Source organism: Lathamus discolor, chromosome 5, assembly GCF_037157495.1.
Source record: "Lathamus discolor isolate bLatDis1 chromosome 5, bLatDis1.hap1, whole genome shotgun sequence".
Lineage (NCBI taxonomy): Eukaryota > Metazoa > Chordata > Aves > Psittaciformes > Psittacidae > Lathamus > Lathamus discolor.
Window position 1 is genome coordinate 64,203,224 of NC_088888.1, and position 17,860 is coordinate 64,221,083.

The 17,860-nt window shown below is 35.2% G+C and overlaps 1 protein-coding gene across 1 annotated transcript in view; it reads left to right on the forward strand.

Annotated features, from left to right (window-relative positions):
- AK9 (adenylate kinase 9) overlaps positions 1–17,860 on the forward strand; it is a 73,056-nt gene that overhangs the window by 21,591 nt on the left and 33,605 nt on the right. The window contains exons 9-17 of the mRNA XM_065681093.1: positions 1,680–1,754; positions 3,723–3,821; positions 5,683–5,822; positions 5,907–6,087; positions 6,545–6,683; positions 8,166–8,293; positions 8,987–9,143; positions 11,827–11,935; positions 12,336–12,406. Coding sequence (XP_065537165.1) covers positions 1,680–1,754; positions 3,723–3,821; positions 5,683–5,822; positions 5,907–6,087; positions 6,545–6,683; positions 8,166–8,293; positions 8,987–9,143; positions 11,827–11,935; positions 12,336–12,406 — 1,099 coding nt within the window. The remainder of the gene's footprint in view (positions 1–1,679; positions 1,755–3,722; positions 3,822–5,682; positions 5,823–5,906; positions 6,088–6,544; positions 6,684–8,165; positions 8,294–8,986; positions 9,144–11,826; positions 11,936–12,335; positions 12,407–17,860) is intronic.

Consider the following 17,860-nt stretch of genomic DNA (forward strand, 5'->3'; position numbering starts at 1 on the left):
ATGTATATACACATTAATTAGTCCATCAGTTTGCTTTATCACCTATTTTATGTCTGCAGCCTTGATATTGCTCTTTAATTTCTTTGGGTTCATGAAAATTGGATTTACTATGTATCTTTCCTCTCCCCCTGCAAAGACAAACCCCAGACCATGTCCAAAGCAATAATTTGTTTTCTTTTCCCCAACTTTTGTTTGTTTTTCCTTCTGATACAAACAAATGCAAAAGCCTTATGTTTACTGCACACATGACAATTATTGTTTATCTATCCCCATCAATTTCACTGTAGTTTAGATAACTTTGTAGATAAAATTGTATAAATCTGGTTCAATGTTTTTTGCCAGCATAACAAACTTGTTACAGCTGCAAAGGGAAAAGCAAAGAGTTGTTATCATTAATCATTACACAATCTCACATGGATTTCTCATAAGTGAACTAATGGAAAGTTGTTTAACTGACTTTACACTGCACACCAAACTTCAGCACTTTCAACATGTTACACTAGTAGGTAGGTCTTACTTTGACTCATTAATGAGAAATGTATTAGTGAATATACTTAGTTGTCCACTAGTACATTTGAAGAACATAGGAGTCTATCACTGGCTCAGGTAGAGATTGAGATGATGAAACTAGAAAAAAAAAGGTAACGAGATGTGCTGTTTGCCCTGAACTGGGATAGGTACTTTGATTTCTTGATAAATTGTTAGGATGAAATTGAGGAGAAATAAGTGTGAAATACTACAGTTAAGGGAAAACCTAATGAACAACTGCAACATGTGAAATAACTAGTTGAAAACTGAGTCAATAAATGTGATCTTATTGTACAAAAGCAAGTATTATGGATGTACCAATAAGACCATTGTATATAAGATAAACCCAAACTATTATCTTCTCTGTAGAAGAGTAATAGAAAGAAGTAATTAGTGATCTATTTCTACAAGATATATGATAAATAGTTTAATTTATAGTATAAAAGACTTAGACTAGATGCAGGGAAATAAACTCTGGCTGTGAGTGTAGTAAAGAACCAGAACAGATTGCGTATAAGTTGTAAAGTTGTAAAGTCACCTTCATTAGGCTTTTTCAGAGCTGGGGTCGGATAGCATCTGACAGAAATGGAGTAAATGTTCTCAATCCTCAGTCAAAGACATAAAGAATTAACATGGGATGTCTATTTTAGTCTAATATCTTATTTATTAATGGAAAAATTGAAAATAAGAAAATTTGGTGTTGCTCAGATTTCATAGAAATTGTGCGTCGAGATGAAAATTAAAACATTGGTCTCATTGCTGGTATGTCCAAGATATCTGTTAATTGACACTGCCACCATTTTCCAGAAGAGAATTGGGGTAGTTAGACAATTAGAAGTTGAATTCATATGCAAAATGTTACTGTGTCTTGATTCTTTGTAGCTCCCTTGCCTTTGAGCTAGGATATTTAATTTGTTTTCTGAATCCATTGTAACTCCGATTTTTTAATTCTCTCTGTATTTACACATCACCAAATAAAAGTTTCTCTTTAGAAGGTTTGATAAGTCATTAGTATGACTTATACCAAAAATCTTGGTTTTGCTGAGTCCACAGGAGTCCAGCCTTTGATATGTACAGGAACAGAATGAGCTTCAATGTCATTATCTTTTTAACTATACTGATTTGATGAGTATGGCTTTGTTCTTAAACAGGACTTGATGGCTGAACAGGATTGTGAGCGTCTTATTGAAGTGGATGGAAATCAGCAACCAGATGATCTCTTAGTAGTAAGCTTTAATATCCTTTATTAAGGTGTTGTGTAACCTTTATTAAAGTTACACAAAATTTTAAATTGTGTATAAAACTAATTTAATTGCTATTGGAAAGCATGACCTCTGAAATTCTTGCTTTTGTTGCTTTATTAAAACAATAATAAGATTCACTGCATTGCCCCAGACTTACGTATATGTTACATGAGAATATTTTCAGGCAGGCTACAAACTCATTTGGTTTTTGCACTTTATTTTGTATATTAGTGTAACATATTATTAAAATGAGGAATCAAGATATTTTCAGTATATTTACAAAATTGGCTTATTTTGTGCTGGTGTCTAAAATAATGAGAGGAATTTTATTAGATTTGATATTGGTTTACAATGTAATAGAAAACACTTAATTCTTGTAATAATTCTGGGTGTTCGTTTCTTGCTTTTTAGGTCATAACATAGCAACTCATTCTCCCTATTAAAAAAATACAATGCTAAAATTTGAATATAAATAATCTTCTCCTCTGCTTCAGAAATAAGAATTGCTTCAAATCAGAACCTGAAGTATGGGGCTGGAAATGAAGTGAGAGATTGTCTTTGACAATGTAGGAAGTGAGCTGCTTCTGCAGTTTCCCCACTGTTGTTTGAAGCAAGTTGAACAAAATTGTTCGAACTATTATAATTCTGTATGTATTATTTCATTTTGTGCTAAACTTTACCACCAAGAGTGGTCCTATGGGGAGTAAAAACAACCACCACCAAAACAAACAAAAAATAAACAAACAAAAAAAAAGTCCAAAAAAAGCAACAACAACAAAAACCCCACCCCACACCAGTTTTGTAGAGTTGGAACAGAAAATTTCCTCATTTATGATCTGTTTATGAACATGACAACAGAAAATCTATACTGAAGGCTATGAGGTTGTGTAATGATTCCAAACATTTTACCTATAAGTAAGGCAAAGACCTATTATGCGACTAGTCCAAACATGGCAAAATTTGCTTTTTATTTTAAGAATACTTGCATTCAATCAAGATTACATTCAGGAAATACTTCAACTAAACTTAATATAATCTGATTCTCATTGTCAGACATCTTGTTTAAGTATCTTTTTAAATCATAGAATCATAGAATAGTTAGGGTTGGAAAGGACCTTAAAATCATCTAGTTCCAATATCCCTGCCATGGGCAGAAACACCTCACACTACACCATGCCACCCAAGGCTCTGTCCAGCCTGGCCTTGAGCACCGCCAGGGATGCAGCTTCCTGGGCAACCCATTTCAGTGCCTCACCACCCTAACAGGAAAGAATTTCTTCCTTATATCCAATCTAAACTTCCCCTGTTTAAGTTTTAACCTGCTACCCCTTGTCCTATCACTACAGTCCCTAACGAATAGTCCCTCCCCAGCATCCTCGTAGGCCCCCTTCAGATACTGGAAGGCTGCTATGAGGTTTCCACGCAGCCTTCTCTTCTCCAGGCTGAAAAGCCCCAACTTCCTCAGCCTGTCTTCATACTGGAGGTGCTCCAGTCCCCTGATCATCCTCGTGGCCCTTCTCTGGACTTGTTCCAGCAGTTCCATGTCCTTTTTATGTTGAGGGAATTACCCAAAGCTGTATTACTTCAAGTGTGCATAATCTGATCTCCTAAAGAGACTTTCTTCCTTTTCTGATTAAAGCTCATCTGAATACTTCCAGCTCTGTCTGGGAATGAGCCTTTTACAGCCTATTCCTTTAGATAGCTTGTGATTCACAGCATAATTAGAAGACGTAAAAACCATGTGTGATTCAGTGTTTTGCACAGCCTGTATCTACCAAATAAAAGTCAGCTCAATAACTAGCATGACTCCAAGCTAGAAACTGGGCCTTAGTGTATAGGTAGCCATTATATAGATGATAAGTTGCAATTTTAAAAATACTTTGGTGGTCCTTTTGGATAACACAAAAGCAGTTTTGACTGGGACTAAGTCAAGAGTTATTTTCTTTTCAGTCAGTGGCAGTTCAACTTCAGTCTCTGGGTGTTCGAACTGGAGCACCTATAACCAGACTTCAAAATGATCAAGAAGAAACTCTGGAGGGACTGGAAAATGTAAGTGTGCTTTTCTAAAATGTGTTTGGCTGTAATAACCACAAAAATATTTTTTTTCTTTTCTGCTGTAAGCTTATATTACAAAATCTCTGTTTCACAGCAACCAGTTTGTTTTACTATGCAATAAGAGCATTTTTTGAGCCTTGATTTTCCAGAAATGTGAATTTAGGCTAATTCTGGGACTGAAATCCACTTAAAGAGTATGAAAAGAAAATAGTCTGGCATTAAAAAAAAAAAAAAAAAAAAAAGTCAGATGATTGTAATAAGATTTTGAGCAAAATGTTTGTTTAGCAAGAGAGGAAGAATTATTTCCTTCCAAGAAAATAAAGAAGCTTTAGCCAAAAGATTGCAGTCTCAGCATCTGACTTCTGCTTGCTCTTTTCCTGAATGAGAAACAGCATGCTAATACAAATTTAGCAACATATAATTAATTAGAAACATGACTAGTTAGTGCTGAATTTTTCTGAATCATGACAATTATTCTTTGTCCTTCCAAATAAAAATAAAAAACTAGATCTTTGCATAATGTTTTGACCTCTGTTCACTTGCAGCTATCTTTCCTATTTCTTAAACAAAACTCTGAATGTATAAATGGTACTGTAACGGGGACACCCCACTACACATTTTCAGAGAAATGCCCCTCCTTTGCTTTTCTGTTTTCTCAGTGCCTGACAAAATTTGCAAGTGAAAGACTTTATGTGTCAGAGGTCATCTGTATTTATTAGTTAGTCTGTGTGTTTGTGTTAATCCATGTGTAAATTTTAGCATCCACAGTGTCTGGGGCAAGGAGTTCTGCAGGTTAACTGGAAATTATATACAGAATTGCTTCCCTTTGTGTTGACCCTGCCACCTTTTAGCTCAGTGTCCTCTAGTTGTTAGTAACTGTAATAATTCACAATTTCAGATTTTTGTCTGTTCCTACATAGCTGTTTTATTCCTGGACCGAAGAGTTCCAGTCTACTTAATCTTATTTATTCTTACATGAAAATATATTTGTGTGATTGATCAGTCATATTATCTTTTTTTTTAACTTGTCCTATTCTACTGTGTACTTTTTGAGATGAGGGTAGCACAATGCACATAGCAGTAAAGATGAGGGCAGGATTTATACAATTCAAAACCTAAACCATTATCTGCTCTCTTTGCTAATCATTCCTAACATTCAGGTTGGTTTTCTGACTGCTTTTGGGTATTGACCAAATGCTTTCATGGAAGTTTGTGTTACAATTCCAAGATCTATTCCTGAGTAGTGGCAGTAAATGACAACTCATCATTTTCTGTGTAAACCTGCCATTTTCATGACCAGCTTCCTGGATTCTGGAGGCCTGTTCGCAGTTTTTCACAGCCAGCATCTGTCTGTACTATTCTGAATAATTTAGAGTCACCATAAATTTTAGGATTCACTCACTATTCATATTCTGTAAAGGTCTATTAAACTTACTCCTATCACATGATATTTTTGTGTGCCTAAAAGAGATACTTTGACCTTGATATTCCCCTCACAGACAGTAGTTTTCTTTATCCCATTTAAAAGAAATCATGGCCATTTTCTGTCATCTTCAGTAAGTGGCTGATTTGTACCTCTTTATCAGTTTAAAATTCTGAAAATAGTACATGAAGCATAGAGGAACTATTTTAGGTACTATTTTTATTAAATAAACTTGAAAAACCAAATTGTTTTTCCTTAAAATTGTCCTGTAATTCTTACCTATGTGATTTTTTTAAAAAAATACTAAGAAGAGTGGTTTTCTATTCAGGTTTGCTTGTTTTCCAACAAAATATTTCAAAAGAGGCAAAGAACATGGCATATGTAGCTTCAGACAAAAATTATGTATGCTGTTCTTGCTGTTTTAATAAACAGGGTGAACTTTTCCGGGTTCTGTCATCTTCCCAGTTAATAGCACAGAGCTATCGTTGGCGTAGAAGCAGATGGGGGAAAGCATGTCCTGTGGCTCTAAAGGAAGGTGATATTGTAATGGGAAATCCAGACTTGGCTGTCAGGTTAGTGGAATTTGTCACTTTTAATGTTTATTTCTATTTTATAAGACAACTGTCTATGTCTGTTAGCTTCTCTTCTGTTTTAAGTTTTCTAGGTAAAATGTACATACTGTCATCCCTAGCGGCATTGAGAGCATTTATGTTGAATCCAAGGCCTTACCTGTTACCACCAATGCCACTTCCTCCTTGTAAAGTACTAGTATTTGGTCCTCCATTCTCTGGAAGAACAACTATTTGTAACCTAATTGCACACAAATACAAAGGAAAGGTAGGTTTGTAAATGTCTTGTGTAACAAGGGTATAAGCTGAGGCTTGGAAAACAGTTAAGCCCATTCATATTCTTGTGTTATTAACATACACATTGCAAACATGGATTATAGAGGAAATACAGTATTTTAGTAAAACTCATTTATATAAGAGTAGCTAAATTTTAAAAATATTTACTCTCTGTGTAAGACAAGTATTTGTGTCAGTTTTTTATATAACAAATACTATATTCTTAGCATAATAATACCATGAATAACTTTTGTATCTAAGATACTGAAATGTAAATGCAAACTAGAAAATATTTTTTCCACAAAAAAAAAAAAAAACCTGCACTTGAATTATATGTATTTTTCCTTAAATTTGCACAGCTTTTCCAAACTCATTTTTTGTATAGAACTTGTATCTGATGCTACATTTCCTTTCTGTGATATTTTTTCTTTTTCAAATAATTTCACTAGGTTCTTGATATGGCCAAACTCATTCAACCCCATCTGGAAAAAGCAAAAGAAGAAAACTTGGAGCAAGTGCGAAGGGATGCAATAGAAAAAGCTGTAACAGCAGTGAAAAACAGGATGGAAGAACACTCAACAGAATCAGGTGAATAAGGTGTTCCATGGTCTTTGAAGCTATCTTATTTGCTTTAGGCTGTTTAATGAAGCAATTGCTGTCACTTTGACTTTGAAATTATTACAGAAGTTGTTACGGTTGTTGTGCATTAAATATGAACTAAACATACAGTGAAGGGGACAGCTAAGTAAAATTCAGTATTTTTAATATTATATGCAAATCCTCAGAAGTTGAAAACCATGAGAATGTAAGAAAGGGTTTTATGAGCTCTTTTTCAAAGAAGAAATTGGTTCTGACTGATACTGGTTTAAAACTTTACGTTTGAATGACTTTCTAACAAGTTAAATCTCTGAAAAATTGAAATTTTCTTCAAGAAAACACCTAGTCAGCTAGCCTGATGTGAACCCACAGTGTACATATTTTCCACTTTGGAGCAGCCTGCTAAGCATGCTGTCTCAGATGGCACATTCACAAGACTCTCCAGCTGTGGTCACATTTAGACATAGTAAGCTGCCCAGGTTTTTGCAGCTTGATGAATTCAGAAAATATTTTCAAAGGGTGAAAATGACATATTCTTTTTACATATTTTAAACAAAATTTAGATGTTCTTTTTTTAGAAAAGTTAATCAGTTTGGTTGGGTTTTTTTCAAAATTATTTATTTTGAAATTAAAATTTTCCACTGAATTGTAATTGCATTTCCAGTTAGCTCTAGCTATGGTTCCAATGGACAGTCAAACCATTTTTCCTTATTCAGCTAGCAAGGAATCACCATGTTTGACTTACTCATGTATAGATACATATCTAACAAGAAGTTGGTATATTCTTTTGGTGTTGTAAAACATAGAAGTTGACAGTGATACAAAAAATGTTGGCATTGCAGTAAGAATAGTGGTGAACTATTACACCAAAATAAAAATCGTTAAACAGTTTCATGTTCCAGATTCCTGGCTATGTAAATACTTTTCAGGATAGTATGTGAAATCAAATTAGGATTAATAAAAATTTAATCCTAATTAATAACTTTGTCAAGCTCCAGCGATTTTATTGCAAAGCAGAACTACAAAAAGATGAAGAATGTAAATTGTCACACAAAGGAGGAAAGCTTCAGAAGGAGAAATAAAATATTTTTGGAAGTTTGAATCTAGATCTAGAGATAATTATCCCAGAAAGTATTTCTTATTCCTAAGGAAATTATTTAGTTAATTACCTAGTAAATTCTACCTTTTGAGAGAATCACTAAAAATTATGCAAAAGATTATATATTATTATAATTAGTTTAATGCTTCCTGGCTGCACTGAGTGCTCCCAAGTCCAGTTGGGCCCTAAACAGCGAGGCTATGAAACTCCACTGAAGTCTGCAGAGTTTCTGTCTATTGTCAGAATAGGTCGGGAAGTTGAAGGAGTTGGTACTTAAGACTCAATATCCATGTCATGCAGTTATTCCTGATGAGAGGAAATAAGTGTTCCAGAATTTTGTGAATTTTTAACCTTAAAAAAATTTGCATTGTTAGGAATGGCAGGGATAACTGCTGACCACCCGGAAGTTCAAGCAATGGTAGAAGCCACAAGTGCATCAGTCTCTGAAGTTACACTGCCGCCTGAAATATATGCTGAAGTATTGGAGAGTGCTATTGCAGAGGTAAAACTACAAGTGCTACATGGCAAAGCACTTGTTTTCTAAGAGCAACCTGTAACAGCTTATACATTATTGATGTATGTTCTTAATTTTTCCATTAGAAAGATCAGTTTTGTTTATATCACATAGTCTGAAAGCTTACACATGATTAAGGAGAGACTGAGCAAGATCATGAAAGACAAATCTATGGGGACATATATCTATATATATATATACGTACACACACACACAAATTATTTCGGTCATGCAAAGTGCCTGGGCTACAAATTGTTAAAGCTTGGGAGAATTATCTCAGGGAAGTATCACTGTATGCTTGCCTTATTCTTATACTCTTAATAGTCACTATTAAAGAGCTCAATGCCAGATACAGGTGTTTGAAAAGAATTTTATATGAATGTTTATCCAAGAATATTGAATTGTTTAAGATTTGTTCACTGTATGACTACTGGAAGTGGAATCTCAATTCTTTACAGGCAACCTTAAAAAATCACTGGCACATTAATCTCTTTTTGTTTAAAATGTTTTTCTTTCATTCAGACATACAAAGTTATAAATGTCTTACTTTTTATTGACCTGAAATGACAATAGGGAAAAATCATAATGTTTAGAAAATCATTTTGTATTGTGCAATCTTTTTGAACAGTTCACAGACTATCTTAGTCTTTTTATGTTACTTGACCTGACATTTTATAACAGCTTATCAAGAATAACAAAGGCAGGTTTCCTGGTGCTCCAGAAAAAGGAGGATGGGTGGTGGATAACTATCCTCTGTCAGCAGATCACTGGTCAGCTTTATCAGAAAAAGGACTTTTACCTGACACTGTCGTCTGTCTGAAGGATACAGAAAAAAACGGTTAGTAAATGCACACTAATGAAACTTGATCTTTTCTTTTTTTCAGTGTTGATAGCTATATGTAAAGCGTTCCCTATCATGAGGTCAAAAAAAGTTGAGCAACTTTCTATCCAGACTGATACAATAGCTTAATACCTATGAAATTAGAGAGAGGGATTTTTTGTTTCAAACTGGAAGAAAGGTTGGTACTGGGCATGAAAAGCTATTAAAAATTTTGCCTTTCAAATCACATCTTAATGGATTTTGCCTGCTTGATTCATACCACACCACAAGTTTCATTCCCTTTGGCAATGTTTGTCATTACCTGTTCAACCAAGTCCATTATCCAAAGGTCTTTCAGTAGTAGAAACTTCCCTTTCAAGAAAGGAATGATAGGTGTACTCATACTTAGTTCAGGAAAGCTCAGTTATTTGCCGATTATTGGAATCAGTCCAGAAAGGTTTTCAAATCTGTGTCCCTGAATATAAAAATCAATCTGAGCAAATCAAGGTTACACAGTTTACTCAGAACAGATTTCTTATTAAAGCAAAACCAAACCCAAACCAACTTTTCAAAAGCATGCAATCTGATCAGCTAATGATCCTCACAGCTCAGCTACAGTACCTGAACTTAGTCACATAGCCTTGTCAAATTTTGTAACACTTCAAACATCTTAATTAAAATTCTTCCACTGTGGCTGGAGCTCCTATACAGACTAAATACAGACTCAACATTTCTATGGGGAAGTTTTAGACTGTTTCACAGAAAATCTTTTTTGCTGCTTCTATCATTTAAGAACTCATCTCAGATACTTTCAGAAAGAACTAAAGGACAAACTGCATTACCATGCCTCATCTTTGCTTCCCAGACATTTCAAGTATATTGAAATGTTCATGAACCTGGTTTCTGGGACACAGTATTTGCGCTTTCTTATAACCATAAGAATGCTTATGGATATTTCCTTGAATTATCTATTTTGTTTCATTTTGGGTTTAGGGTTTTGTTTGTTTCTCTCTCTTTTTTTCATTTTTAATTGGGGCAATTGTGATAACTTTGCATTTGATTCCCATTAATTTCTGTCAAATAATAATTAAGTTGTGAAGTTTACATTTTCACAGCATTTCGAGTCATTACTTTTGTCCTGGGTTCAGCAATAGCAGTCTTTTTTCTCCTTCTTAGTAGCTGGTGCAGTGCTGTGTTTTTGACTTTCGGCCTGGGAACAGCGCTGATAACACCGATGGTTTTATTTGCTGGTCAGTAATGTTTACTCTGACCAAGGACTTTCTGAGTCTCATGCTCTGCCAGGGAGGAGGGGAAGCTGGGAGGAAGCAGAGACAGGACACCTGACCCAAACTAGCCAAATAGGTATTCCATCCCACAGCACATCATGCCCACTATATAAACTGGGGGCAGTTACCCAGAAAGGTTAGATCGCTGCTCGGGTCGGGCTGAGTATCAGTTGGCAGGTGGTGAGGTGTTGTATTCTCTTCCCTTGTTATTTCAATCATAATTGTTATTATTGGTGGTAGCAGTAGTGGTTTGTGTTATACCTTAGTTACTGGACTGTTCTTATCTCAACCCATGGGAGTTACATTCTTTCAGTTCTCTTCCCCATCCGTCCAGGAACAGGGGGGAGGAAGGCAGGGGGGAGTGAGCGAGTGGCTACGTGGTTCTGAGTTACTGGCTGGGCTTAAACCACGACGTATAGAATAGTTAGGGTTGGGAAGAACCTTAAGATCATCTAGTTCTAACCCTCCTGCCATGGGTAGAGACACCACACACTAAACCATATCACCCAAGGCTCTGTCCAACTTGGCCTTGAACGCCAGGGATAGAGCATTCACAACTTCCCTGGGCAACCCATTCCACTGCCTCACCACCTTCACAGTAAAGAACTTCGTCCTTATATCTAACCTGAACTTCCCCTGTTTAAGTTTGAACCCATTACCCCTTGTCCTTTTCCTACAGTCCCTGATGAAGAGCCCCTCTCCAGCATTCTTGTAGGCCCCCTTCAGATACTGGAGGGCTGCTATGAGGTCTCCACGCACCCTTCTTTTGTCCAGGCTGAACAGCCCCAACTTCCTCAGCCTATCTTCATACAGGAGGTGCTCCAGTCCCCTGATCATCCTCGTGGCCCTCCTCTGGACTTGTTCCAACAGTTCCATGTCCTTATGTTGAGGACACCAGAACTGTACACAATACTCCAAGTGAGGTCTCACGAGAGCAGAGTAGAGGGGCAGGATCACCTCCTTCTACCTGCTGTTCATGCTCCGTTTGATGCAGCCCAGGATACAGTTGGCGTTCTGGGCTGTGGGTGCACACTGTGTGTACGTTCTTTATATTTTTATTCTAATGTTTTTATTTTTTTTCCTCATAGTTTTCTTCATATGCATACAAAGAAAATATATGCCAGAGTAATGCTTAATATTTGGAAATATAAGATAAATCGTTTCAGTGCGGTCTGTCCTTTTAGTTTTCATCATAACCTTCCCATATCCTAGACTCAGTTTATTAGGTGCTTGAAATTGAAATCAAAGCCCTAAAACCTTAGAAAGCAAGTATATAGTAAGAATTAAGTGGTATATATGCATTTTCTTGGCTTTAGAAAGCTGTGTATCATTTATTAAATAATTTTCCTAACTCAAATAACTTTAATTTTATAGAGACACATAAAACTCAATATTGTTTTATACTTGTATTGCAGGAGTCTGTATAATACACAGAACATACTCAGCAAATAGGGATGAAATTAATCCTAAGATTTTGAAAAGACTAACTGATGAAACACTAGAAAAGAAAACAGAAGAAGAAAGGTAAACTATTCCAAATATCTGAACAAGAAAATTCTAGCCTTACTTTGTGTTAAATTTATCAGTGCATTTATCAACATAAATGTAGTAAAACAGTACACTAAGATTAGTTATGATGTACAAGAAATAAGCCAATATGTGTCAATTTTGAGGAATAACTCATTTAGATCAGTAAAGATGATGGCTGAAGATTCTCTTGCTAAATGCCTTTCATTACTCCAGCCTTTTGATGTAATGAGACAATAGCATTTTAAATTATAAAATATATTTGATTTTTATTTTGTACAACCCAAATTATATCAGTTCCCAATGTTGTTTTTCCACATCTTTACATTTAATGTATCTGCAGCTTGTTTCAGCAGTATTTATGTTAGTCTTAAGAAGAACTATCTTTTACTTACAGAAGAGAAATACAAGAAAAACCAGTATCAGAGGAAGAACAACCTCTAGGGGCTGCTGAGGAGAAAGGTGAAAGTGTGTATAATTTTACTTCTAGTCAATCTAATTCTGTATTTCAAATCATTTAGCAATTTGGTTTTTTATGCAGATTTTACAATTTTGATTTCCTTTTCACATTCAGCATCTAGAATAAATTACTCCATATTACTATCTTTGTTTCCTTCACTGATTCAGGTATTGTTTTCTATGTATCATTCTTAATCAGTGCTACAGAATAGAGATGTGTAGTAAATCAGCCAGCACCGTTGTGCTTTTCAATAAATTCGAAGGACAGGACTCTCTATCTCCTCTTTCTAAGTGGGTTATTAACTGTATTGAAGCTTCCTATTCATATAAAAATCTGTATCTGCTCACAAGTTAGGAAACGTTGTTAGAACTTCACCAGTAGCTGATAAGAAAATCACAAAACTCTGAATTTCTAGTTTTGCTCCAAGAAACTCAGCCTGAAGCAATGGAAAGGAATGATAATTATTTCAGGACTGGCTCTCTTAACTTGCAAGAATTGCTGAATCTAGTAACAACATATGTTATGCATTACTGAATCCAGAAGCTCAGTAGAGGTGAGGCTGCTGAAGCTCCGTGTCCCTAGTACCATGCAGTAGTGAGTCTGAGCGTATCTTCCTATTTCAGCTTTCATTCTCTTACGATTATTCATGCTTGTTCCTCCCAATCTACTTTGATCCCTCTTTCTCCTTCACTTTGGTGCTTTTCAGAAATCCCTCATGATATTATAAGTCTCTCACAATCCCAAACTGCTTTTCTTGGCATCCCCGAATGAATGACTTACCTACCCTGTAGGCAGTAATCACCCTTAACCAGGGAAAGCCTCTCTAGTTGATTCATCTCAGTAGATCTCACCCCCAAACAATGCCTTCATCATCAACATTTAATGGCCTCAAGGTTATGACAGTTCTGATTAGATTCCTGGAGTATTCCCACCTGTCATTATGCTTCCTCTCCTTTGTGCTGACGGAGCCCTTAATAATATGACCTAACAACATAAAAAAGTAACAGAATTATGGATATTACATGAGGTTTCCCCTCTAATAACAGTATTAATAAAATATTTGGGTAAAGAGTTTCTTACTTTGCTTCTTTCTGTATTGACAAAAACACATACTATTTTTATTTAGCCACTCTTTGTTTCCTGTAACGATCCTACTTTTTTATCAGATTTGTGCTATACTTTGTTTCCAGCAATAAAAATATAGTTGTCCTGGGCAGGATTGAATAATCCGTGAGGCATGAGATTATGGGGGCAGGTCAACTGTCACGAACAGGCTGAATTTTTGAACCTCAGAAAATTCTGTCAGTTGGCTCCAGGTTTAGAACCTCAACAGTCAAAATTAAGTTTCAGGGTTGTGCTTTCGTTTTTGTCTTCTTCAAACACTGCTTATTTTCTTAGAAGAATGTTGCTGTCTAATTTAGATCTGCTGTCAAGATGAAATACTGTGTGCAACTATCTGTCTCTATATTAAGAATAGAAACTGTGTAGTGTTTTCTTCCTCTGCTATGGCATTTCAAGTTTTCTCCATCATAGCCTAAATTATCACCTAAGGCCTGGAGCTGAAATTAAAAATTGAAGGGCATGAATTCCCATTTTCTTTCTTTCTCTCTCCCCCCCCCCCCCCCCCAGTGGTGGGGTCCTAAAATGCCATTACTGTCTTCCTTTCAAACATGGCACACCGGCTTCTGTAGAAAAATGTCATGGCTAAGCTTAAGTTGTGTATTGCCAGTATGTCTCACATACACTTCCTTTCATTATCTAGGCTGATGTTTATTTTACCTATATATAACATAGCCTGAGTCATAAGTGTAATATAAAATAGACTGAATTTAATAAATGCTTAGAATTTTTAATTGGGTAACATTTAAGCTACTCTCTGGAAAAAAAAAAAAAAAAAAAGCTTTGTAGGGTTTTTTAATTGCATATACATTTTCTAAAAAAAAAAAAAATTGTTATTATGTTTTATTGTTGCTAATAAAACACATAAATCTTCTCCAAAGTGAATGAGTTCTAAAATATTAAAAACAAAGGGTTGTACACAGATACTCTATTATCTCTGTCTCAAACAACAAAGTTCATCCTGGTTTTGAACATCTAACTCATTTTGATATGAGCACATCAAAACAATTATTAACGAGAGAAGTAATATCATATACACAGTTGTGCTCTTAACACGTGCTAAGTCCTTGTTCAGAGAAAATCATGTTTTCCTACGCCTACAACTGATTTCAATAATCAAATACTGACTCACCAAAACACTTTAGTCATACTGCTCTTAGCCTGACAACAGTTTTATTTCACATGTGCCATCAGCACATTTGACTGCAGCTTTTCTCCCATGTGACATATCTTTACAAAAATATAAATGAATGCTATATTCACAGTCTGGGGAGCTTTTATATAGTAGTTATGATATAAAAATGAAAACTCAGAATAATACTCCAGAGCCCAAATCATGCTCTTTTGGTGTGTCATGTGTCATATAATACAGGAATCACAGAATTGGAAGGGACCTCTGTAGATCATCTACTCCAAACCTCCTGCCAAGGCAGGGTCTATTCTATTCTATATAAATAAATGTGCATTTCAATAATTGCAGTTTATGTAACATCAGTGGGACATTGAAGTAGCTGGGATTGCTTCAGGACTGAACATAACCAAATTTATAATAGCATTTGTACTTAAAAGGGAAAAGTGGTTCCAGTAATGAGGTACTTACACTTGTCTTAATGAGAGTGAAAGTAAATGGTGAAGGAGACTGGATAAATTTAACAAATGTATTTGAATAGTAAGATAATTTCAGTGCTGAAAATATCTATTGAAGGTATGAAAACAATTGTATTTGGTAACGCTTGCAGTGTCTAGCTGAATATTAGAGCCACATATATTCTTTCATGTCCCTTCACACAATTATTCTGAGCTTAAATTATTTTCAGGAATTTCTTACTGTATTTAAACATTTTTGCGGCAGCTTTGTGTGTGTATGGATTTATTTGTGCTAGGAGACAGCTATATGACTTCATGAAAACATATTTCAGGCATTATAGAGAATTACACAACTTTAGGTAGATCTGTGATTTCACTCCAATCTGGCTGAAGTAAAACCTGGCATATTTATTTCTTGACATATTTCAGCAATAAAATATCCCATGAAATTGATCTTGTCCATTAAAGCAAACAGTTCTCATGGTTTAAGACTTTATTTTCTGTAGTTTATTTGTCAGTGCTTCTCTTCTGCCAGAGATTACCCCTTTCTTATAGCAAACTCAACTGGAGTGTGTTTGCCTACACCTCAGTAGCTCAGGGGGTGCGTTAGTACAAACCCATCTTCACTGATGTCTCTCCTGCTACTCTTGCTCTTTGGGCAGAATCTCTTGCAAGAAGTAATGGGTAGCTGGAGCTGATGATTTCCACTGTCGCCTCCCATGCTTGTCTTTTTCAGATCTTAATATCAATGTTTGCTATAACACTTGAATATTGATATCCCCACCCCCTTTCTCGTATTACAGACGGTGGAGGGTTGAATCAATACCTATCCCTTGAGCTCTTATGTTCTTTCTTTTTTATTTTTATCACTGTGTTAAATGCAGTAAGATATTTTAAACAACAAAAAGAATTTTTTGACAAATTGGCAAAATGAAACAGAAAAAGAAAAATTAAACCTGTACATGGTGGGACATTTCCTTTTTAGGCTTGAAAAGCGATGCTTTTTGGAATCAATTGTAATTATAACATTGACCAGGTAATTGATGTGTGCTCAGTCCTGCAGCCTCTGAATGTATTTTCTTTGTTTTTCTTGGTTGGTTTCAATCCTGATTTGTGGTTTTTTCCTTCTCTAACTGGAGGCTTTTCAGTGAGAGGGTTTGAACAAGGACAGTTTATTTATCTACAAACAAGGGATCGCAAACTCGTACCACAAACTTCAAATCATGCCGTAGTGATATTGACTTCACAGTTCAGTTTTTGAGCAAAGTTGCATGATCTTCAAAACCATTTTCAACCCTCCTTTGTAAGCCAGATATGACAATTACATTCTAATGCCTGTGATCACAGCATTTTAGGCAGCAAAATTTCAAAATTTAAACCAGAAAGGTTATGAACAACTTTCTCAATTAGATCCCAAATACTTTCACTTCTTCAATTCTTTTAATCTCTCATTCAGAGAAATAAAGGCTGAGATTGGTTTAGTACAGCTATGCATTCCTTTGAAGAAGAAAAGAACAAAACCCTATGATCAGAGCCATCAGCTGTAATATCATTCCTTTACCCTAACTTTTTTATTTTAAAGAAGTTTATAATGGAATAGTCAGATTCAAGGTATTTAAACACTTAATAAATGCAACTAAACATGCAGTGCATGTTGTTGTTTCATGTTAAAAATAATCCACCAGGTATTTGCACTTTGCAAAAAACAACAAAATCCCACTATTGCATCTAGTGCCTAAATACCAAATTAATGAATGTCTACAGAGATCTAAGGAAATAACAAAGTGAGAATTCCTGAAATTTCAGGTTGTCGTAACCTCTTCAGAAATCCATGAGCACTCTCTACAGGATGAAGTGGTAAGGGAAGGAAATCAGAGACAAAAGACTTTTAAAAGTCACTGTCATGGGCTATGTAGAAGGTACAGAAAAAAGTAGAAAAAAAGTAGCAAGAAGAAAATACCAGGAAAAAAATGGGGTGGGTGTGCGTGCGGAAAATAATCATATTGCAGTATTCACAAACACCTACATGTGGTTTTTACAAACTCCTGTCCTACAGACCATTTCTAAATTTATATTATACCTACATCAATCAGAAATTACTAGTTCATTCCCTGTGGCAAGGGATCTTGGGAAAAATAGGAATGAATGAATTTTAACTTTGGATGTAAATGATTATGTCCTGTATTTTCCTTAGTCACCCGTTGTCCTGCTAACAGCTTGCTAGATTTCACATGGAGTCATGTGTACTTCTTTTTGGTGTAAGGCATAATTGTGCAGCACATGGACTTCCATAAAACCATAAGCTAATGAAAAGATAAACAAAATCCTATAGTAGCATTCTCTCAGAAAACATTTTTAAGGCAACTCATCTTTAATGGAGACTGTTTTAGTTTTTTTAATATGCATTTTAGCTTTTATCTACTAGAATGTTTAGAATATGTTAAAGTCCAGAAGATAAACAAATCCAACATAAAACATTTTATTTTAAATCGCAAGTTGTTAAATATACACATTTTTCTGCATTAGAAAGAGTAAATTTCATCTGTAAACTGAACTTTATTTATTTCCCCAGACACCATAAATCAGCACACACTATATAAGTTTGTCTCCCAAGTACATTTCACTGTAATAAGCTAAAAATTATTTGGAAGCATTTAAAAATATGCAATGAAAAGTCTGTATAAACAAACTACACAGTCTGTTTCAAAAAGACAAATGAAAATACATTCATAATGAAATACATATCAGTTCCAAGG